Genomic DNA, 24,286 nt, shown 5'->3' with positions numbered 1-24,286 from the left:
TTTTTTCCCTGTGGTAATACGTGCATAACAAAATTTACCACTTTAACCATTTTAAGTGTATAATTCAGTGATGCTAAGAATATTCACATTGTTGTGCAACCATCACCACCATCGATCTCCAGAACGTTTTGCAGTGCCACCATGAGGAGAACCCTGAGATAAAGTCCCTGCACAGTGTGTCTGGTCCAAGTGAGGTCTCACCGCTCTGAGACGCTGCTCTGGGAGGAAAAGATGCTCAGTTGCCTCTGAGATGGGACATGAGACATCGTGGTGGTTATGGGGGAAACAGCGTGTTCTTCCCTTGCAAGTGCAGCATCTGCCAGTCCTGTTCTTGGATTTCCCTCCGAGACCGATTTAGATCGGGCCAAGCTGGGTTTACATCCCTGTTCTGCCACCCACTAGCTATGTGACCTTGAGCCTCGGTTTCCCCATCTAAAAAATGGGGCTTGTGATACCCACTGGTACGGTTGCCAGGGCGCGTGCGTGCATTCACGTCAGCACGGCATCCAAGCCAGCGCTCGGCCACCAGCGCCCCGCTCATGACCGTGTCATTGCAGGTCTGCAGGTGGTTCTGAACTCCATCATCAAGGCCATGGTCCCCCTGCTGCACATCGCCCTGCTCGTGCTCTTCGTCATCATCATCTACGCCATCATCGGCCTGGAGCTTTTCATGGGCAAGATGCACAAGACATGCTACAACCAGGAGGGCATCACAGGTAAGGGGAGGACTCGGGGGGCTGTGGCTTGTCTCCCAGCTGTCCCCCACACGGCGGGGTGTGCTGGCGCCACGTGACCGGCAGGCCCGGGAAGGCCCCCTTCGTTCCAACACCAGCTTTCCATGCCACGGTGGAGTGAGAAGCAGAGATCGGTATTCTTTTTGTCTCGGTTCCAATTTTTGTTTTCATCTCTGTTAAACCAGCCAGATGTGACCGGGCACTGTGGCTCATGCCTATAATGCCAGCACTTTGGGAGGCCAAGGCGGGTGGATTGCTTGAGACCAGGAGTTCAAGACAAGCCTGGGCAACATAGTGAGACCCTGTCTCTACAAAAAAAATAAAAATAAAAAATGAAAGTTAGCCAGGCACTGTGGCTTGCACCTATAGTCCTAGCTGCTCGGGAGGCTGAGGCAGGAGGATTGCTTGAGCCCAGGAGTTTGAGGCTGTAGTAAGCTATGATTGCGCCACTGCACTCCAGCCTGGGTAACAGAGCAAGACCCTCTCTCTAAAAACAAAAAAACCAGCCCAATGCAAACTTTGTTCAGCACTACTAAACACTGTTTCAATGTACTACACAATTTGAGAAAAATTTTAAAAATTAAGAACCTGTCTTTTGTCAGTCTATCACTTTTTAAGCCAACCATGAGTACTTTAACATAAGAATCAGAACTAACCTGGTGACTGTACCTCTCTGCTCTGTCAGCACCTCTGTGTGGCTTGTCATCAAAAGCCCTTTCAGGAGGGCCACTCGCCCTGAGCCCGCAGACTCTCAGCCCCGAAGGTCTTTTCACCGTCTTGGGGCTGGTCCCCCGCAGTCCAGTTCCTGTGTCTCGTTCGTAGGCAGCAGGCCGGGGCCCCTTTCCTGGGTGGCAGCAGAGGACAGGCTGGAATCACCCCCTTGCCAGCCGCCAAACTTCTTTTCCTCAAGAAGGGTTAGCTCTACCCCGTGGTGTCTCAGTCCTTTCCTTTTTGAGACTTCTCTGTGTTCTTTCCATAAATCAATGTATTTAGCAAGCAGTGTGGCTCGTTAAGCATGTCCCTGAGTAGAACTGGAGTTTGGCTTGCAGGGCGTGCTACTAACTGCTGTCCCGAGTTGCTAACATCTCAGCTTGACCTTTTAAAAAACATTTAAACAGAAATTGACAAGGCCTTTAAACAGATACATAAAGCATTTTAACACAAAGAACTTGAAAAAAATTTCCCCTGCCCCAAAGGGGTTAGCAATGTTAAATTTAGATGATTTTTTTTCAAACAGCAGAATCTGTCATCTTAGTTTTGGCATCTTGGTGGAGAAAGGGGAGCATCTGTCCAGAGCGTTTGAAGGACACCTCATTCCTCATCATCTATACTGCACCTTGTGTCTGTTCAGCCCGGGCGAGAAGTTACACGTGACCCCTCTCGCTTTGAGGGGTGAGGAGGATGGTAGCATGTATACAAGGAGTGAAATTCATATTCAGAAACCAAAATAGACTACTTGGCATAAATGAACCACTTTGACTGGATGGATTGACTGTATATTTGCAGGGCTTCTAGGTCATTGCCACATGGCCACAATCCTAAAAAAATAAAAAATGAAAAACTACACACACACACACAAAATCTATAAACCTAAAGTCACAGAGTCACACAATTGTTTTTATTTCTTTGATGGAGAGTCTGTTTAAGAAGAGACCATTTCACTCTAGAGAGAATTTCTAAATTACTTGGGTCATAATTGTATAAAATAAACTATCATGTTTTTAAAAATTGAGTCTCTTTAAAATTGGGGAAAAAAATAGGTCTTACCTTTAGCTAAAATTCTGAGATTTTTTCAGCCTTGCTTTAAAAAAAAAAAATCACAACAATATAATGAATAATATTTTCCCCCTTAATCCAAATCCTTCCTTTTATTCAGTTTGCTCTATAGCTAGTCCTGAACCAGTGAATTTATACAACTGTGTGGCTTTGTAAGAGCTCATTTTAAGACCTCCTTAAGAGCTGACTGCAGCACGTCCAAAGTTTATGCAATTGTACTGAAATCGTCAGTGACCTATTTGACCCAGACTCCTCAGGCAGTCACAGAGGCAGGGGGTCTCAAAGATTCCCTGTCAACTCAGCAGTGACTGACGGTGTGGCGTTCACCAGCGAGATGCAGGACAGCGAAATGGTGACATTCTGCCATGGAGCCGGAGACGGCAACCCTGCCGTGCAGTCAGATGTCTGCACCACGAAGCGAAAGAGAACTGCTCCACACACTGCAGATGATGTCTGTCATCATGATGGGAAAATAGCCCAGAGGATGTTTTCTGACAGTGCAGGCTCCTCTGAGGGCCTGTGAACCTTGGTTGGAAGTCGTGGGTGAGTCAGTCCTCAGTGGTCTCAGAGGGCCAGGAAGTGGTGGGTGTGGGAGGCAGAGAGCACAGGAGGAAGCCCTCCTCCAGGCCGCAGACGGGCAGCGGAAGGGCCGCCTCAAGTGCCAGAACCTTCCATGGCCTCCTCTGGTCCCCAGTGACAGTGGCTAATGCAGGAGCACGTTGGCCCTCTTGATAGCAAACAGGAGCACCTGGGACGTTGCCTGCCACCTGCCATGAGCCTCACCCGATTACGTATGCGATGGGTTTTGTCTCTGCCCTGCACATTCAGAAGAGAAGTGGGCTGCCATCGTGGAAATGACCAGGAGCCGGGGAGCCAGGGTTCGGAGAACAATGAGAGGCGTGTTCCAGAGACAGCCGTGCCAGGCTCCGAGGGCAGGCGACCTCGCTGCAGCGGGAGCCAGACTCTGCTGGGAAGAGGACCGAGGACTCAGCACAAGCCCTTCCTGTCCAGTGCTCCGCAGTCGGGAGCTCCCTCTCCCCTCACCCCTAGGCCTGCTGTCTGCCGACAGTCCAGGGGCCACGCCCTCGCGCCATGGGACAGACGCCGCTGTCATCAGGGCCTCGTCCGCCTACACGGTGAATGCCACCGACCAGGAGGGGCCTCACACAGGGACATGGACGTACTCATGCACCCATAAGGTAGAAGACCAAAAACCTGCAGTCTCCGAAACCAACCCCCAAATGTTCTGGAGAGTTTTGTATCACCTTTGGAATGGGTCATTTTTTATTTTTTATTTTTGTTAGATTTCAGACTTTGGGTTAAATTACCATATGGTCTGCAAATTTAAATTATACAAAAGTGCCCTGTGAGCTGTTGTTAACATTTTTTAATGGAATTTATATCAAATTCTTATTTTTTTACTTTCATATTATTTCATGGACTGTGAATTTTCTGTATTTTTAGGTTTTAGAATACATTGGATTTTGAGCCATGTTTCCTATAAAGTCCATACGAGAAAGCTGTGGAGTGGCCAGGTGACAATTAGGCTGCCCCTCCAGCGGGCCATCCCTAGAGAGATGGTCTCAGAAGAGGCAGTTCTTCCCTCATCCCTGAGACAGCTGCCAGGTGCCTTCTTGGTTCCTCAACAGATACATCACCATATGCCGGTACCTTTTGTTTCTGGTTGTCCCATCTGTTTGATGCCGCACCGAGCCAGGTCATCTGAACAGCTCTCCAAGCACGGTAATTACCCCTGAGACTGACAAAGAATTGGTTGGCTAAAACCTGGAAATGAAATCATCTTCATGCTATTCACTCCCTAAAGTTGAGTCCTAAAGAAGTAATTGGTTTTGTCTTTGGTAATTCCTCCTTGGAGCCACTAACTGGAGCTCTCCCAGGATTTCATGTTTTTGTTGGTGTTAACCGCATTCCTAAAATCCCTCCTAATCTTCGCCTCCGTTCGTCTACTGAAAACTTAATTGGACTCTCCAGAATGACTCTTCCTCCCTTCATTTCTGTTTTAAAATGTGGAGCCTGCGCTGCCCGGTTTCTCTCTCCCGCCTCGTGCTCCCACTCTGCTCCCGGGACGCCGTGACTGCAGGAGACCGGCCCGTGTTTCCGTGGAAGCTGCTTTCCTCACCCGACAGCACGTGTCGCCGGGACCTGCTGATTTGTGTGTGTTCACATTTTCCAAGTGTTCCCTGGAGTGCTTTTTATAGATACCTATTTTTACCAGATCATCACTGCTTCTTAATTGTTCTCAAATCTTTTTTATTGTTGTTCAAGACAGATTTAAAATAGCAGAGCAGCACTTGAGCTTTTAGATAATCTTTCTGAATCCTACCCCTTTCCCTCTTATTAATGAGATCACTTCCCTGTGATACCATTTCTTTTTAACATCTATTTGTAAAACCCCAAATGTGTTTTCCTTCCTGGAGGAGACGCAGCACTCCTCGGGCAGCCTCCCCGTGGCGGTCTCGGCGCCGTCTCGGGCATGGCGGGCGCGGGGCCGGCTGTCACATGCACAGGCCCAGCGTGAAGATCAGCCGCATCCTTATTCTGCTAAAAAGCAAAACATAAGAAAGGAGACGCAAGCTTCTCCTTTATTCTCGCTACCCTCTCCCTTTGTCCCGTCCCTCTGATCCTTCCAGCACTTTTATCACAGTGACTGCACACCCCGTCTGGAAAGCTAGCACTAGAACGGGGGAGAACCCAACAGAATTTGTGATCCATTTGGTTATTGGTTTTCCAGTCTCTCAACACTCAATTTTTTAGGTGCTCATTATCCACTTTTTCATGTATTATAATATTTAGGTTTGGGATTCACTTTTTAGTTTCTCTCTTCTTTATAGCCTCACATCCAACTTTCTAAGGATTTCACAATTTCAAAAGTGACCACAAAATTGTGACTAGAGGGCAGCTTAGATTAGCTGCATTGAGGGAGCCCTCCTGGGAGCCAGACCCCAGAACAAGGAAGAGGCAGGACACCGTCATTCCGTCCGGCAGGGCAGGAACCAGGAACGCAGGCGTTACACTCTGGTCGATGAACAAAGAACCTACACGCAACTGCAAGCACCAGACCAAGAATAAGCCAGGAAGCAGCAGGATTCATAACAGGCCGAACCTGGGAACAGCCCAGATGTCTGCCAGCTGGCAAACGGGTGGGCGCAGGGTGCAGCGCCATGCTGGGCAGTGGAAAGCCGCAGACGCTGCCGACGCACGCAGCGGCACGGACGGCGCTCAGAGACACCGTGCCGAGGGAGAGGAGGTGGACGCAGAACGCCTCGCAGTGTGTGACTGCGCTTGTACGAAGTGTCTGGAAAAGGCAAAGCGATGGAGACAGAAGCCGGCCAGGTTGCTGGGGCTGAGCGTGGGAGCGAGCACTGGCTGCCAACGGGCACACGGGAATTTTCGGGGGTGATGGAAGTGCTTTAAAATGGATTGTGCTGATGGCTGCACAACCATGCAAATTTACTAAAAATAATTGAGCTGTACATTTACATTGATTAATTCCAAGGCATGTAAATTATATTTCAATAAAGCTGAGAGAGAGAAGAGAAGGAGGAGGAGGAGGAGAAAGAGGAGGAGGTGGAATAGAAGGAGAATGAGGAGGAGGCCGCAGAGATGACCAAGAAGCTGATGATGACAGTGAAGAAGAAGAGGCAGAGGAAGGGGAGGGGCAGCTGCTGTCACTGACAGCATTCAGTTCCATTCTCCTAAGAATTATCTCTTATTTAAGGATTAGTATTTCTCTTCCTGTCTTCCTCTTGGGAGTCAACAGTTTCAAATTTAAAGCCACAAGCTGAGAAACAGCCAACCAACTGATAATCCCCAGTATGGAGCCCGCGTCCCTCAGCAGGACAGTCATGGTCGTGACCATGTTGCCACGGAGGAAACGAGGAGCGGTCGCCGGCGCTCCGCCGTCTGTGGGCACGGCACTGCCGGCACGCCCTCTCTGGGGCACGCCGCTGCTGCTGGAGGCGCCGTTTGTTAGAATGGAGCTTTCTGTTTGGTGCTGTCGTTGCTTTCCGTAAGGACAGGACGATGTCCTTGATTTCACAACTCCTGTGAGTTCCACACTATTACCCTCCACGGCCAGGGAGAAACTGTCTCAGTATTTTAGCGAAATGAAAATGATTAGATCTGTCAAGTCTTATCTAAACTTGCCAGTGATCTCCATGCCGGGATCATAAAGCACACCTAATTCATTGATTCGCTGGCAGCTGTTCCCGGAGTGGAGAACGGGCCCTGGTGCCACCTCGGCCAGTGTGTTGTACGTTTCCTGGAAGCCCTGTCCGTACCTAGCAGGTGTTCCCCCTGTCACCCACTGCCACTCTGTCTTGACTGGAGGTCAGAAGATGACGCTCCTCCCCTGAAAGGTCTAATGCTGAGAGCAAAGGGCAGAGCCGGCCCCGCACGACACAACATGCGTAAAATGCAGGTCACGCAGACACTGCATGTGGTGCTGCTCCCCGCAGTCACAGTTTATTCCCTGTCCTTCCTCTGTGTGAGGCTTCACTGGGAGGTGACTCGAGCCCCTGGCAGTGTGTGCTGTAACACGGAGCGGACCCATGTGCAGTCAGAAAGCGCTACCGGAGCCCTTCAGTGGCGCCCTCACTCTGGTGTTCCAGCAGCCGTGTCTGTAGGTGCTTTCCCACCCAAACAGACAAGGCAGACTTGCTACCATTTTCCAGGACAATTTCCACTCGAAATGGTGGCATCGTCATTGTTTTTTGATTTGCCATTTGGCTATGATGCTGACATCATAGTCAGAATGGGCACCGGCCCTGCCGCCTTTGAAATCAGTCACTGAGGTTAAAAGACAGCTTTATAACAATCCCTTGAAAGGACTGCTCGTCTAAATGGATGGCAGCCTGAGACGGGTGCCTAGCTCCTGACGTTACTTCCCCGTGGGACTGCATGGCGTGCTCTGCCTTGCTGGTGCCGAGGTGGTGGCGCCCGTCCCAGCCACCCGATCCCATCTCTTTTCCTCTAACTCCTTTTCTCCTTTCTCTGCCCGCCTCCCTTGCTCCCTTCTGCTTCCGTCTCCTCTTTCCCTGTGGCCACTCAAGATGTCCCAGCAGAAGACGATCCTTCCCCCTGTGCACTGGAGACCGGCCACGGGCGGCAGTGCCAGAACGGCACGGTGTGCAAGCCCGGCTGGGACGGACCCAAGCACGGCATCACCAACTTCGACAACTTTGCCTTCGCCATGCTGACGGTGTTCCAGTGCATCACCATGGAGGGCTGGACGGACGTGCTGTACTGGGTACGTCGCGGGAGACGGGTGTCACGGGCCGAGGCGCAGGGGCTGCAGGCCTCCCCTCAGCACCCCCTCCCTCCCCCCACGGCTGTGGGGTCCCATACCCTTCTCTGTGCACTGGTTGAGGAGTGTCTTTGATTTCTTCCAGGTCTTGCCTGAGAAACAAAGCACGGACTCTAACCCTGCTGAGTCCTCTCTCCCTGATTAAATGTCACCTTTCAGTTTTTCCCGCCCTAGTGCGAGACACCGGCATGTGGTCGGTGCTCTGTGAGTCCGCTGGCCAGGCCTGGCACGAGGGTCTGCTCAGCTCCCCGCCCCCTGTAGAGTTCCTTTTCTTGTCTTTCCCCAAAGGAGAGCCAGAAGGTGGAATTATGAATTCTTTGGGCTAAAGGGAAAAGTCAGGCCTGGTCTTCCAGAAAGAAGCTATCTAAGGAAACCATTTTCATTGAATAGTGTAGCATTGTGGTATGCTATTATTGTATTTTTATTTTTCAAATTAATCTTACCTTAACATACTAGAATTGTCCATCAAACAAATGCATTGGCATCATTTTTACTACTATGAGAACGCTCTGCCGGCTATGTGATGCCTGTTTAGAAATACACTTCTTGAGTGCAACCAATCAGTGGTGAATCTTCTTTTGCTTTAAAGATGCCTTTTTATCCAGCAGGCTACGCTGCCTTTCTGCCTTTGCACCACTGAAGAGCCAGACGTTCAAGCAGCCTGTCCCACGGCAAATTCACACACCATATTTGAGCTGTCCCCATTCTGGCAGAGTCACGTCCATTATTAGGACCAACTCCAGAAAATATATTCTTTGTAGTATCTCCTACTTCAGCTTGAGACGTGACTTGCCAGAATCCAGTGAATAAAGCATGCTGCCAGTCTTAAAAATACCATCTCTCCCAGAGTTTTGCAAATAGTCAGAGTTATTTGGCCATCGTGAAAGCAATCTAGAGCCTGCCTCGGGAACACGTCTCCAGACGAAAGCAGGGAGGAGCGAGCGCTGCGGTGCCGCCCCTGAGCAGCGCTGCCAGCCAGGAAGAGACCAGCCAAGAGGGCTGCCGGCGACCTGAGTCAGAGGGAAGAGTTTGGAGCAGTTCAGAGACGTGGTGCACAGGATTCTGTCTTCTAGGTTTTTTATGAGCACCATGTCCTATTGATTCAAAAACCCTCTTTTCTCAGTTCTTTATAGCAAAGCCCAGTGTAGCTATGAAATTTGTACCTCTCTGTAAATGACTACTTGAAACTTGCCTGAATACCTCGTACCCAGCAAACATTTTCTGAGTATCCATGCACGGCAGGGCTGCTCCCAGGCTCTGACGATTAAGTCCTAAACGAGAACCAGTGCAGCCTGGGAAGCTAACCAAACTCTAACTGAGTGATGGCGGCACAGCTGGCCCCGTGCCACCGCGGAGTTGCTGAGTGGTGATGCGTCCAGTCCCCTCTGCCTCAGACTAAAACGAAACACTGGAAAGCATTTCTCAGGCTCACGCTCAGTGAGAACTTGGTTTTGAAAAATTTATAAGACAGAGAGATGGAATGGAACTTATTACCCTTAGGCAAATTCATTTTACTTAGCAAAGCAAATCAAATTCCCAAGTGGCCCTAACTGGTCCTTCTTCCTCGGGTGGGTCCCTGTGACCAGCCCAGGACAGAAACATCCTTGTGCCGATAGTCGGCTTCTGCCTGTGGGCGTGGGATAGGTGGCCGTAGGGGACTGTGCTTCGGGGCCTCGTCCCCCGCCCTTCAGACCCATGCCTTGCGCCGCTGTGGAAAAGCCTCTCGTGGCACCAAATCGAGGGCAGGTGGCAGCGGGTGGGTGGGTATGGGGTGGGGGCATAGGTATAATTTCCTTTGCTAATGACTGTGCTGTGTTTTTGTGATCTTCCTTCATCACTCCCTCCCTCTCCCCACCACGAGTCATTGATACCCCACCAGCCAGATGTGACCCAAAGAAATCCTGTCACGATGACAGCCAGAGTGGGGAGTGAGAAGACGCACACGACTGCAACCACCAATTTGCAGCAGCTGTGTTGTGCTTTTCCCCCGGGGGGTGTGATAGCGCTCGGGCTGGGAAGGGAACAAGTGTCAGAGGTGAAGGAACAATCCCAGGCTCCTGGGATGTGCCTCTCTCTGATTTTCCCAGCACCTTTCCAGAATAGCTATGTTGTGTGCGTGTGCATATGTGTGCACATGCATATATGTATGTACATGCACACACATGCACATATCCACACCTTGAACTGAGATGGCCTCTACCCGGGTACTCATGACAGCAGTGCTCCCTAGCCCAGTGCTCCTGCTTTCGGACAGTGTCTCTAATTGCTATGACCTTTCTGTGGCCATTTCGTCCTTTCTCCCTTCTTCCTCCCTCCACCTCTTCCTTCCTTTCCCTCCAGTTTTCCCCCTCCTTATCCTCTAGGCCTGCATCTCCAACCCACAGACTCTCAAACCTCAAAGTGTTTTAGCATCAAACATGGAGCTTTCTAAATATAAAATAGCCAGACCTTCCTCCAAACCATTGAATTAGAAGCTCCAAAGTAAAGGCCCCGGTAGCTGCGCTTTGAGGAAGCTCTCCAGGGGGTTCTGATTTCCAAGCTGGAGTTTGAAAACCCTAGAGGTCTAACCTGTTGAACCCACATGGTGCTGCTATGACGCCACTGGATTTGAACTTGTCTGGGGAGGTAGTTTCCTTGGAGACTGGGAAAGTAGGGTCTTCCTTGCAGAATAATGAATTTCCCTTCAAACGTACAGGGCATGTCAGGGGGCGTGGGAGAGAGCAACTAAGACCTTCAGCTATAGCAGTGAGTGGAGACCCCAGAGTGGAGCCCCCTCCAAACCACTGACAGCGGATAGATGCTCCTGGGTCATAAAAGCATCAGAGAAGCAATTGATCAGTCACTTGGTACGGCCTGAGATAGATAGGAGGGACCAGGAAGGTCACCAGTAGCAAATGGCAGACTCCTGCCTCCTACTGTAGGTGACAGAGGGTCTAATGTTGTTTTTCTCTGACATCAGTTGTTGCATTATACTGTCATGATCTCGAAGAGTTACTGGACTAAAAATGAAATCAGACTTGGTCAGGTAGCACCTGAACATCACCTCGGCTAGGAGAGCCACTGGCCACGCACTGGGTGGAGGCTGCTTTAAACATTTCTTGTACCCAGTGCCCTGTTGGGGGAGTCTGCAGGTGACAGGGTAAGGAGGGCGGACGCTGGGCATTTGGAGACGAAACCAAAACTCAGGTGTGGGCTGTGGTTTCCTCGGGGAATTACTTCTTAAGCCAAAGCCTCACCATTTGCTCCCCAAATCTCTAAGCCTCTTAAAACATAGGTGGGTCGGCAAGGGGGCTGTGATCAGACAAAAAGCACTGGCCTTCCTCAGGAGCAGGGAAGCCCCGGGAGGGGAAGCGCCCAGTGCTGTGTAACATGACTGTTGGATTCCATTTCTACCTTCAGGTGTTTGGCCTTTTTGTTTGTTTGTTTTAAACTGAACATCCTGGCCTTCTGCACGTACTCAGGACTGCTTGTCTCATGTGGTCCGGCCGTGTGCCATGCTGAAGATGCAGGAGGCTGTCAGACCGAGCTGACTGGCAGGACCAGCTGTAGGATTCTCAGACTGGTCTGAGAACTCGGGTCGGCTTGAAGCTCTGAGCAATGCCCCGTCCCCACTGTAGCCGGATCACAGTGGGTAGCTTTGGCACCAATCAATTCCGTATCTTTTGAGTGCTGACTCTGTGCCCAGCACTTGAGAGCCCCATGCTGGTGGGAAACGGGATGACCTGGCCACCGGGCTTGGGTTCAGGACCCCCAGAGAAGGTTGCCTGTGAGAACTGCTGGGAAGGGGAGCAGTTGAGGATGCTAGAATACATGGTTCTCGCTCTTTGGGAATCTAGAAGCCCGAGTAATTCTTCCTCAGTGCCGTTGTCCTCTGTTCACCCAGTGTGCTTCTTAGCAGGGACCTGAGAACACTGTGCAGCACAGTGGAGTGGTCTGCGTTGTCCAGGGCTCGCGCCCTCCCTACCGTATTAGGGTCCCTCACCCTCTTCCTGACACCACCCTTTGCCCCCCCAATCGGTTTCTCCATGATTAGTTTTTCTACTGATTTTTTTTAAAATTAAAAATTGAGCTTAAAAATAAGGTTAGAAGGAATACTTAATGAGAAATCCTCTGAAAGAAAGATTTTTAGAATCACAAATGGTATCTTCTCTAGTATCTGGGATTAGTTTTGGTTCAGCCAACAGGAGACCTTGGGAACAAAAGTCAAATGTTTGGGTTTTTCATAAGGCAGTTGTCAGCTCCACACCTCATCTCGTGTCCCGCCCAGTTGTCTGGACGTGCCGAGAAGGCATCCCACTAAGTTCTCACACACACACACACACACACACACACACACACACACACACACGCACGCACATTAACAAGACAGCACTGATCTCTGGTCTTGGTGCTGCTGAAATATCCCTTGTTTATGACAAAGGTCTTTTTCATTGAGGCAGGCTGAATTTGGGTGTTTTACCCTATTTTCCCACTTCATCTTGCCTTCAGAAAGCCACCTTCGTTCTCTACAGAATATGGAAAATGAGTCTCTGAAGACATCCAAAAACCACACATGGTGGGGTGAACTCCACCGAGGTCACGCCAGAGAAGAGCTGGGAGACAGCTCAGTGGTGCCGAGACAGCGTCCGGGGCCCTGTTGGGCGTCAGAGTAGAGATGGGGTCAGGTCCTGCTTAGGGCTCTGTGGCCCGTCACCTTCAGTCCGCCCCACATAGCGCATCTGCTGCTGGAAACAGAGGCCCCGTTATCTAAGCAGGAAACTGGCCCTTTAGAAACGTATCAAAGAAGAGAATCAGCATCTCTCAAAGCCATTACTGATTCACTTGAGTTTTATTCATTTCGCTGGTATTAGATGAGTCCTTATTATGCAGTAATTCAATTTAACAAACATGTATTGAGCACTTACTGTGTTCCCAGGACTGGGCAGGGTGGAGGTGGGGGGACAGAGGAGCACAGTCCAGGCTGGAACTGCAGACGGGCAGGACACAGCGGGGCGAGGTCGAGCCTGCAGGGCCCCCAGGAGCAGCATCCTCCGGGCACAGAGCACTCCGGGGCCAGGTGGGGTTAGGGTTAGGGTTAGGGTTAGGGTTAGATAACGGCCTCGAGGCTGGATGGGGACCTAGGGAAAGCTCCGCCCAGGGAAGGCACGCTCTGTGCCCGTTTGGGAGACTGGGAGACCTGTGTTTCAGGTTCCCTTGGGCTGTGAGCCAGTGTCCCTTACACAGATCTTCAGACTGGGGGTGGCCACTCTCCACGGTCTCCTAACCTCCCACTCGGTGTCAGTGCACGATCCCATCTGGTTGCAGGGGCTTTTTTTCATCCGTGGAGGAGGTGATTTTGTTGGCTTGCCTTGGTGCCAGGAGCCTGCTGCTGCTTCCCCACATAGATGAAGCCTTCACTCCTGCTCCCCGGCGCTCCCAGGGTCTCTGCCCACAGCACAGCAGGTGCCGGGCAGGAGCTGGGGGAACCTGCTCCCTGCCTGCTGCTCATGCAGTGACCCACAAGGTGGACGCTTGTGTCCCAGCAAGCAGGGGGACCTAGGTCGTGAGTGATCACAGACTGGCAGAGCCATAGCCCTGGGCTGACTGGCATTCACTGGCAGCAGCGGGTCCTGTCCTCTAATGACACTCGGTATAAAGCACTGTGACGTGTGGGCTTGCACCTCCTGCCTTTTGGTGGCAGGTGACAGCATCCCTCAACATTCGCTGGAACCGTTCTGTCCTTTTGGACCCGCAGCACCTGTGGGAAAAGGCATACACACCTGGAACTGGACGTCAGCTGGGACCAAGAGCAGCCGGGGAGGACAGGGCAGGGAGGTGTTGTTCCTCCTGTGTATCTTTTGGGGTGAAAACAAGTGGTGGATTTGAAGGTTTGAGGCGAGAGTTCCCCTCAAGGAATTCAACAGTGGTTTTGGAAGAGACTGTGGCATTTTCTACCGAGTGCCCCCTTGGCTCTGCCCACACACCGTGGACCAGACGGGCCATGCATTTCAGCAAATGCCGCCGCGTCCTGCCAGCCTTGGGCCCAGGCCCTGGTGGCTGCAGGTGGGCGGCAGGGCCCATCTCGGGCACCTTCCTTAGGGGGGTCAGAGACCCGAGGAACGCCCAGCTCGTGGTTTGAGCAGGCCTGGCCTTTATTTCACCTCCAAATAGGATGTCAGCAATCTGGGGCACTTTTTAAAAATAGGGCTTTATTTATGCTTTGTCTTCTTCGTAGCCCCATTCCAGCTCACTTGAGACATCAGTCTCACCCCTGCAGGCGTTGCCCCACTTCAGAGCCACCCAGCCTCGCCTGCTCCCCTCGAGTCTGTCCCCAGAAGTAGGTGGCCCAGAGCAAGGAGGAGAAAGTAGGAGAAACAAAAGGGGACTTTCCTTTCAGACCAGGGCTGGGGGGCCAGGGGCGCAGCCCACCAGGAAGTAGTGGTTTTCTGAGGACCCCCCTGGAAGCTCACTCATCTCTCATTCGCCCTCCTTCCCCACCCCTCCCCTGCTGTCCCCTACCTGGAGCCTCTCACAGAACTGGCCCACAGCCAAGGGGGGCCCAGAGCAGCAGCGTGGGTGGCAGCGGGGCAGGGACTGTGGTCGTGAGGTCTGGGGCTCCCCGACTAGAAGTCCCTCATGGCACTGGGAGCCTTCACCTGTGGGTGGCACAGAGAGCAGGCTCAGACCGATCCAGGGCCCCAGGGAGTCTCCAAGTTTTGTGGGTTTGTGTGGCCTCGAGGCCTGCATTTTCCGCAAGGTTAGATGTTCACGGAGGAGCCAGTGAGGAGGGATTTCATGTCAAGGAGGTTGGCTGAGTGCCACCCAGCGCCCCTGCCCACCGGCCGCTGCCCAGGCTCTGGAGCGAGCTCCGGTGAGCGTGCTGCTGCCTCCTGGCACTGGCTGTCCCCGCCAGCCCTGAGGACAGTGGGATCTGGGATCAGGGAGGAGCGGGGGCGCCTGCTCAGGACAGACCTCCTCTGCCACTCTCCGTGCCCTGCCCCGCACCTGGGGAGTTGTGCCCCTGGCGCTCGGGCAGAGGACAGGTCAGTACCTGGTCCGCGCACGGGCTCCAGGGTGCACCCCGAGGCCACACACATGGTGCTTCGCATAAGTGCATTTCTTCTGGTGAGAGTCCGCCATTCCCACCAGCTCCTCCTGACTCCACACCCTCCCGAAAAAGGAAGGAAACACTTTTTCCTAGAGGAAAGGGAGGCACTGCTTCTGGCTCGCCGGCCGGGTTTACTGTGCGAGGGGGACAGCCACAGGGACACCAAGGCCGCCACACGACCTAGGATCCAGGTTTCCATGTTCCTCGGCAGGGGCCCGGGACTCCCCAGCCCTGAGCTGTTTCAGCTCCGTTGTTTTCACAGTAGCTGTGAGCCCAGAACAAAGCTCCGCATCCTACACGTCGTCGACACTCAGTAAATCCTTGCTGAACAAGTGTGGACTCTGATAGGACCACTGCTAAGAATCATCGAAGGATGACGTCACAGCCCCATATTAACCGAGACCTGCAGACGCTGGCCTGTCGTGGCCACGTGGCAGTCCTTGTGGCGGCCGGTGGTCGGCTAGCTCACTGCAGCTCTCATACCCTCCCCTCCCTAATCTCAAAACTGCTTCCCCTCGTGTGGCGCAGTTTCATTTTTCTGCTCTCAGCAGTGGAGGCTTTTACTGAACGTCCTTCTGCAGGCTTGGTTTTGCTGCACTCTTGGTTCAGACAGTTGCCTTCTGGCTAAAATAAGACTCCCAGGCTCACTGGGATGGGGACAGAGTCTAACCTACAAAGACCTTCCACCCTGCCTCTCCTAACAGCTGCTATTTTGCTGGATATTTTAGTGGTTCAGCCACGGGAAAATCCTCCATCCTTCGGCCAGGAGGCTGTACAGCTGTGGGCTCCATTGTTAACAATTGCCAAGTTCCAGAAACCCCCATTCATTGGTCCTTCACAGGACCACCAGGACTCTGGCTTCCTTCCGGGCCCTGGATGCCTTCGCCTGCAGCGGCCCTGCAGTGCAGGGTTTGCACAGGCACGTGGGATACACCGGTGGGCAAAGCAGGCCAGGCCTGCTGTCCTCATAGAGCTCACGTTCTAGCATGGGGGACAAAAATAAATAATGAAGGTATGAAATAAGTAAATGACACAGTTATAAAGTGGCAAGTGCGGTGGACAGAGTACACCAGGGCATTCAGGAATGACATAAACTCAGGTTACATTGCACTGCCCGACTGCGTGGTTCAGTGGCGCGTGCCGGGGGCCCTCCCCCCTCGCCTTCGCAGTTCTGCAATCCCACACACGGTGTCGGCACCAGGCCCTGTGGCTGCATTTGCTGGGTTTCTCCAACCAAATATAGTAATGCCAGATAAATATTAATGGATCAGTAAAGAACATGTAACCCTGCAAATGTAACCCTGCAAACCAGCCAGACCTGGTAGGTATCTCAGTACTTCTCAGTATTTTTTATTCCTGGTACACAAAGAACATAGCATTTATCCAGCCTACTTAGGTAAATGGCCACGTTGCTCAGAGCTTGCAAAGCCACTGATACCTGCTTGTTTGAGGCCCCTGGGGTAGAAACTGTGGCAGTGTGCATCAAACTGTAGCACACCGTGGACTCACCGGAGGCGGTTAATACACGGACTTCTGAGCCACACTGAGAACGTGGGGCAGGGCCCAGGGATCTTCTTTGTTAACAGTTCTCCCACATGATTCTGCTGCCTGCAGCCTTCTGACCACACCTGGAGCACTGCTGCTGTGTGCCTTAGATGTGGTGAATCACAGCACCTGTGTGCTTATGCTGGAAGTTGGGAGCTGTGGAGAGAACGACACAGGGCAGTGGTTCTCAAGTGTGCATCAGAGTCACTGTGGGGCTTGCTGAAACACGGGAGGGTGGGCCCACCCCGCGAGTGTCAGGGTGGGCCCGAGCATGTGCATTTCCAAACAGGCTCCCAGAAGACGCTGATGGTGCTGGCCACAGGGCCACACTTTGAGAACCACCAACGAGCATCATTCAGGAAGCTTGTGTCCCTTAGGAATTTCGGTTTCTGTGAGCTTGTTTCACAAGAACAAAGCGGGGGCTCATTTTTGGGAAGCTAAGACTAAACCCTGTTTAATCAGAAAGCATCAGAAGAAATAGATTTGAGAAACTAAATCAGAATAAATTTCCTATTTGATAAAAGCCTGCTCTGTAAGTTATCTTCACACGCGCTCTAGCGAGTCGTGAGCTGGTGAATGCTGAACTGTCCCTCCCCAGGGGCAGGGGTGGAGGGGCTGACCCGTAGTGCTTGCCCATTTCAGTGGTGTGAATACCCCACCGTGGCCATTGTCAAGCTGCCACTGTGAAACCACTGAACATGGAATTGGGAAGGGATGCTCCCGGTGAGCTGTCCCCGGCCCAGAGGGTCCAGCCCTGGTGCGTGACTGTCTCCATCATCCAGGAAGTTCCAGTCCCGGGTCCCACGTTTCCGTCTAAGCTGCAGTTGCCGACACGCAGTTGCCCTGGCCTGTGTGTCTACACAGCACGGGGGCTTAGCCCCCAGTGCTGGGCACGGCCCAGGGCCCAAGCTCAGGCCCTTCAGGAACATCTCCTTCCTCACATGTCAGCTCTTCCTCTGCCTCGAGAGTGTGGGTTCTCCAGGCCGGCGAGTGAGAGCAGCCGCACTGCAGACGCCAGGGGCCGGCAGTGTGCCTCAGGGTGCGGCAGAGGACTTGACGCCACACAAACCCAGCTGAGCTGAAGCCATCCCATGCTCAAGATATTATTTTTCGAGGTCACCCACCTTCTCAGACGAGTGAATAGAAAGCATTGGAGGAATTTTTCTGTTCCAGAAAATTAAACAACAGAGAGAGCCAGACATTCCTCTTGAGGCAGAGCCTGTGAGGGTCCTTTGTAGCCACAGGGAAGTATTTTGAATGTAGACAAGGGTGACAGTGGGTCTTCAGCCAAAAACCAAATTCAGCCCCATTTGTCTCCTCGAGACCTGTCCACACACCCTTCTGCCTGCCTCTTGCTCTAACTCAATTCTGCTTTCTCTCTTCCTGACTTTGCCTCGTCTTTCCAGATGCAGGACGCTATGGGCTATGAGTTACCCTGGGTGTACTTTGTCAGTCTGGTCATCTTTGGATCCTTTTTCGTTCTAAATCTGGTTCTCGGTGTGTTGAGCGGGTAAGCTGACCGTTTCTATGTCCTCCTTACAATGCAGCCGAGCAAGGCCTCAGGTCCCAGCAGACCCACTGCCAGGATCCTCAGGGACGGGACCCTAACAGGCCCAGGAAAACCAGAAACAAAAGCCTCCATCCAACCGCCCGGCTGGGCAGGCTATCTGGCCTCTGATTGGCACCTGGAGGATCCCGGCCCCGGGCTGCTCGGGCCGGCGTCGGGCGCCGGTGTTGGGCGCTGGCCGTGCTCGGTTGCTGGGTGTGTCTCACTAACTATCATTCCCTTCTTCCAGGTCAATGATGCCGTAGGAAGGGACTGGCCCTGGATCTATTTTGTTACACTAATCATCATAGGGTCATTTTTTGTACTTAACTTGGTTCTCGGTGTTCTTAGCGGGTAAGCAGGACCAAGGAAAAAGGTCTTGATTTTTCCATTTATTTTTTATTTATTCTTCCTGCTCTTCCTGGCTCTATTCTTTTTCTGGCTCTGTTGAACCTTGGGTAAGGGGTCACCTTGGGAGCCTTGACGTGAATGTCCTTGGCCTGGCTGGGTAAAAGTTCAGACGCACAAGAGTGAACCCACTGGTTTGGGTGGCAGAGAGGGGAGAGACGCCTGGGGCTCTGTGTGTCCCGCCAGCTCATCCAGCGCCTGTGCGGGCTCAGGCAGCTGTTCGGGTAGGCAGGGTAGGACTCCTTGTGCCTTGCTGACATCCTCAGCTTGAGGAGTGGCCTGGTGAGACCCTGGAGTGGGACCGGTGTGGCTGCGTGAGTTTGAGGGGTTCAGAGACTGGCGCTTGCCTGGTGCGTGGCAGCCCGCAGGCGGGCACGTGCCTGCCCTCGTGAGCCGGTCACGACTCGCGGCAGGCTGGGGGAGAGATTCTGCATCGCTGCTGCCCGGCGCTGCGCAGGCCAGGGTGAGGAGGGATTGGTTTCAAATGCGAACAGCAAATACAGACTCAAATCTGATTCTTTTCATTCTGAGTCGTGGACTGAGCCGTCCATCTCTGGGTTCCCTTTTCTGCACGGGAGGGACACTTACCTGTTGACGGCCACAGACCGCTTGAGAACAGAGCTGGGATACACTTTCCTTTAAGTTTATGTAGTCTACCCCCTTCAGCCCTTGTTCAGATGAAATTACAAAAGTGGCGTGTGGCTGGAGCGTCCAGTAGCCCTGAGGGGGGCCACCTTTTATCTGTGGAAGTGCACGGGATGCTTCCCCAGCCCGCTCTGCTTTGGAAGCGCACGCCAGCCACGCCAAGGCCTGATACGTAAAGGCTCCCAGAGACCTGCTCATGGGTGACCCCTCTGCTGCCTCTGCTGCGGGCTGGGGTAACCTATTTCTGCTCTGCTTGAGACAGGTCAGCTGCTTTGAATAGTCGTTCCTAGAAATCTAGAGACCTTAATGCTGGGATCAATGTAGGCATAAGGAGGATTTCTCTGCTCTGTCACTCGGTGTGGGAATGGGGCACAGCTACTCCACCTCCTGTGGCAGTGTAGGGCAGGGCAGGAGCACTGGGGTCACCTTTGGAATCTGGTGAAGGAAAGACCCTGCCCCCTTCGAGTGGTGGGGCAAGGTGGCAGCCCCGGATGACATCGTGCCCTTTGCCAAGGCGAGGCCACACGGGGGACCAGTGCCGTCCATCAGAGATAGAAAAGGACGAGTAGAACGACGTACGTTCCTGGCTAGTTGCCTGGAGGGTAGGGGGGGTTAATTTTTATGTTCAAACACAAGAAAATGCCCCTGTTTTATATGTGATTCTCCAAGGAAAGCATTGAAGAAATCACCCCAATTCCAGAGGGAAACTTGAGTCTCCCCCGCTCTGCACTTGCTGGATGCATTTTGTCGGACAACTTCACCTTTTTAAACTTCCTTCCCCATCTGAAAAAATTAAGGAGATGAAACCTGCGGCCAGGTGGCTGTGATGATAGGGTGAGGTCATCTGTGAAACGCGCAGCGTGGTGACCAGGCCTGGCACGTGCCCAGTCGCGGTGCCCTCATCACAGTGGCTGGTGTCACTGGTTCTTTCATACCTGGAATTACTGAGTAGAATCATCAAATGCTAGAGCTGTTCCAGCCTTTCCTTTCAAAGATGAGGAGTATAAGCCCAGACGTGTTAAGTGACTTACACAATGTCACTTTGCTGGCAAGTAGCAGAACCAGGGCCAGAGCTCGTCACATCTCGGCTCCCCTCCTGCCACCACCTCCCAGTAGACGTACGTTGAATGAGCTTGAAGAGTAACACAAACCATAGCTTGAAACTTTTAAAAAATATAATCCCACTGTCTTCCCCTAGAAATTAGGAACCAAATCTGAGCAAGTGAAGTTCTCCAGAGGAGTCTGAAGTGGAGGACGAGGGCCAGACCCTAAGGGCTGGGTAAGCTGTGCCCACGGCATGCCTGACCCCCCACCGCAGGAGTGCTCCTCCCGTGGTGTCAAAGCAGAGGAGTGAAATGGCAGAAGCTGCTGCCGTTAGAGAAAAGGTCATTTTGGAGGCCATGGCCTGAGTCCGTTCACATGAGACAGGGTGTGTTTAGACATCCCACCCAAAACCTGGCACTTGGTTATACCAAAAATGTTGGTTGATTCAGAACAGAAACGTTGAGGCTATTTGACCTGCGAACCTGGGACCCTCAGGCCATACGCTGGTCCTTCCTGGAGACCTTCCCCGCATCTGCTTATGGCAGTCACCGGTCGGACACCTGCCCAGAAGGGCAGAGAGGTGTCTCCGAGTGAGCTCCTCCACTTCCTGGTTTAAGGAGGTCAAGAGCTGGCCACCCCGACCTCATGCAGTGACGGAAGCCGGAGCCGGGCTGCTGGTGGCTGAGCACAGTGTGGCAACAGTTTCGAGTCGGCCTCTTGATTAGCCAGGACAATAGAATGGCCCCCACAAGAATGCAGTAAGACACCCACTTACTCCTCAGTCGGACTTCTGATTAAGCCAGCTTTTCAGAAGCATTCACAGACGTCTCAGAGCTCCGTGGAATTCACTGTGTCAGTGATGGCACTAACAGTCACTCCCATTCCATGTGTCAGGCTCCGTGCTCGGTGCTGTAGGGGGATCAGCTGGGTTAATGCTCCTGACAACTCTCTGAGCTCGGTGCGTTCCAGTCTCCATTCTACAGAGAAGAAAAGTGAGGTTTACAAGAGGAAACTACCTCAATTCTAACAGGTGGGAAGTGGAGGATCCAGGGCCGAGCCCAGCAACGTGAACCATAGCCTCTATCCCTAACGCCACATGTTGCTCTCCCCAAACCCACGTGCCTGGTTACGTCCCTGTTTTTAAAAGACAGTGAAGAAGTGGGGAGGGGGAGAGCAGAAGCTGCAGGAGGCAGGGCGTGAGCACAGAAGCAGCCCATGGCGGGCTCCTGGGGGCAGCCAGTGGAACAGAAAGGGGCCGGGCCAGAAGCTGCAGAGGCACCGCCCAGAGCCTGCAGCAGGGCAGGGCTGCTTAGCACGGGTGCTGGCAGCCCTGCAAACCGTCCTGGTCCTTGGGAGGGTGCAGAGCCACCAAGTCAACAGCACTGCAGTCATGGAGCCTGTGGGACTGGGGGCGCGAGTGTGAAACCTGCATCCATCTGTTGAAGATAATAGTTTACAGCCCAGCACATCCTCATGACTCATCATAAATGACATCCTGCAGTCCCTAAGGAAAGGTTGCATTGTGCTTGGCGAGTTCTGCTCATGAAGGTAGAGGAGATGACACCCTGTACACTTCCATTTAAAAGGTAGAAATTCAATGATTTTTGGTCGTCAGAGGGCCAGGCCTCCTTTATCTAGAACATTCACACGTCCAGAACACCTTACGTCTGATGAGGCCAGATAGGGTCAGTATAATGCATACACATCTCTTGGATTTTTTTCAGAATACTTCCTTGTTCATTACGTGTTGATCCTCACATCAACCCTATGCAAAACAAAGGATTGCTATCAGTGTAAATAATCAGATTGCGATTACTTTCTCCTCTAGTAATCTCAGTCTCTGGCCTCCTAGGATTAGAATGATAATAGTGACCATGAGACTCTTGGAATTGCACTTGAAGCTGTAATGAGCTGGAAGTCTCTGGACTCTGGAATCTGGTTACTTTTTGGTTAAGTGGTTGCAGAGGGCTTCGGCCGTGTGCCTTCAGCTGGCGGAAGGCCCAGGCTCTCTTACAGGGTTAGACCACTCAGCGTTTTTCCCATTGGGAGATGGGTACGTCTCTTGCCCCCAAAAAGCAGACGACCAGGTAGACAGGCATTTTACAACCTGGAAGTATGACTAGGCCCTGGCACCGCAGCTGAGACACAATACCCAGGTGCAGAAGAAAGCAGTGGAAGGATAGGACACAGATGCCTCACGGCAGGAGGCGGAGAGACGGCAGCGTCCGTAGTCGGTGCTCCTCATTCACGTTCTGTACAGTTACCAGGAACCGGCACGGAATCAGTGAGTCCCAGGTAAATGCAGGGTTAGGTTCCCAAGCCTCTGGTCATAGCATCTTGTCAACCAATCAGTATGTAACCTTGTTTTATTGTGTTTCTGTTTAAAGACACCTTATTTAATATATATCGTTGACTCGTTAACATAAAGCTCCTGGCCAGGAGCACTGTAACTCATGCCCGAATGAAGCTTATTTAACACACATTATTCTTCGTAAGGCACAGGGCACATCACAGCCTTCTTGTACTTAGGGATGCTGGACAGTCCTTCAGCAGTGTGCTTGGGGGCTACTCCAAACAGCAAAATCACCAACAAAACACACAAGAATGCAGAAATCCTGGCACTAACTGGACCGTAAGAAGAACACTTGTTGACAGCGCAAGAGCCGAAGCAGGAAGGCGGAGCATCAGCTTGTCCGACCTCAGCTGGGAGCTCGTGAGGCCTTGCCGTCTGCCACGTCCACAGATGGCTGGAAGTGCCACAAGTACTGTTGTTGGGGTTCAGACAAATCCTAGTGAGCAGGTGAATTAGTAAACATGGAGTCCACAACTAATGAGGATCGACTGTATTGGTTATCGGAGGGCCTAGAGCCCGGTTGTCTGCACCGATTGGATTTCCCACCTGCACGCTTTGCGTGGCTGAGCTCCAGCCCCTGCTCCCCCGCTACCCTCATCGTCCGTGCCCGCCCTTGCTGGCAAGAGATGCACTTCAGTCTTGTGACAAATCCCACAGCTGTGACCGGTTGTGTCCCCAGCTCTGGTCCCTGGGCGCGTCAGGTTGGGCTCCACGTCTTCATTGGCGCAGTCCCCAGGGCAGGCACATGGCTGGCATCCAGGCAGCGAGCGACAGAGAGCCAGCACTGCCACCCACAGATCACTCACCTAGCTGGGCTGCCGGGGGAAGCCTTGCTCACCTCCCATCCTGCCACCAGCCTGGGTGTGCCCGTGCTCCAAGCCGGCGGTGCTCAGATCTGACTGTGCCACCTCTCCATCCCTCACGGCCCCACAGCTGTCCCTCTGCAAGAGAAAATGTCTTCAGGCCAGCCAGAATCATCAGCATACCTCCTTTTTTTTTCTCCTCCTGGTGTTTATTTTAGCTCCCCAGGGACCTGGGGGTACAGATGGTGAGCTATCAGCCCATGGGGAGGCTCCTACAAAACAAGACCGGGCCAGGTGTCCCTACTCCAGTTGGATCCCAGTTCTGTTTTCCCAACTCCGAAAAAAGTATGGGTCTGTGTTTTGTAACCAGAATGTGAACCCTCTGCAAAATCACCCAAAAGAGCTAAAATGAGCCATTGGCTATTTAGTCCCTTGCAACCTCAAACCCACTCCAGAGGAAAGGAACGGAGAATACAAGTGGGTGTAGGCAGACAGTTAAGAGCCGGGCCCTTGAAACGCAGTTTTGGAGTTGGTTTGCAGAGCGAGGGAAATGCTATAGGAAGTTACTGTCTCCAGGGAGCAAGGCCAAGGCCCTAGGAGGCGTGACCAGGTCCAGGGAATAAGAGGTTTGGCATCTTTCCGTGCCCAGCCCCGACAGTGAGAGCAGGGGGTGGGCAAAGCAACACAAGGCCTCTGGCTCCTATGTGAGCTGTCAGTTGGCCCCTCTTCCCTGGCATAAAACTCCCTGGGAAGGAAATGAAGGTACCCGTGGGTTGGCAGGATGCCCAAGAAACAGCAAGTTCAATCCAATTAGAATTGGATTCAATCAAATTTAAGAAGAAAATTCAATCCAGCCCAGAGCATCATTAAGGCAGCAGTTGAAGAGAACTCGTTAGCTCAGAGCCCCCACATTCTGCCAACTACAAAGTTCCCTAGGCCCCGCCCCAGCCCCATTTCACCATAGAAATGGTGTGTGCTAAAGTCTGACGCTCTCCTGGGTGGCACGGGCAGAACACAAA

At 52.5% G+C, this 24,286-nt stretch overlaps 1 protein-coding gene across 2 annotated transcripts in view; it reads left to right on the top strand.

The window, feature by feature from the left end:
* CACNA1C (calcium voltage-gated channel subunit alpha1 C) overlaps positions 1 to 24,286 on the top strand; it is a 581,627-nt gene that overhangs the window by 392,249 nt on the left and 165,092 nt on the right. The window contains exons 6-8 of one of the 2 annotated variants that reach the window (XM_045554647.1): positions 558 to 716; positions 7,583 to 7,779; positions 18,265 to 18,368. In XM_045554647.1, coding sequence (XP_045410603.1) covers positions 558 to 716; positions 7,583 to 7,779; positions 18,265 to 18,368 — 460 coding nt within the window. Of the gene's footprint in view, positions 1 to 557; positions 717 to 7,582; positions 7,780 to 17,808; positions 17,979 to 18,264; positions 18,369 to 24,286 lie in introns of those variants that run through there. The other variant, XM_045554646.1, reaches the window with a different exon arrangement.

This window comes from Lemur catta, chromosome 6 (genome assembly GCF_020740605.2).
Source record: "Lemur catta isolate mLemCat1 chromosome 6, mLemCat1.pri, whole genome shotgun sequence".
NCBI lineage: Eukaryota > Metazoa > Chordata > Mammalia > Primates > Lemuridae > Lemur > Lemur catta.
This window is presented reverse-complemented; position numbering and strand designations above follow the sequence as displayed.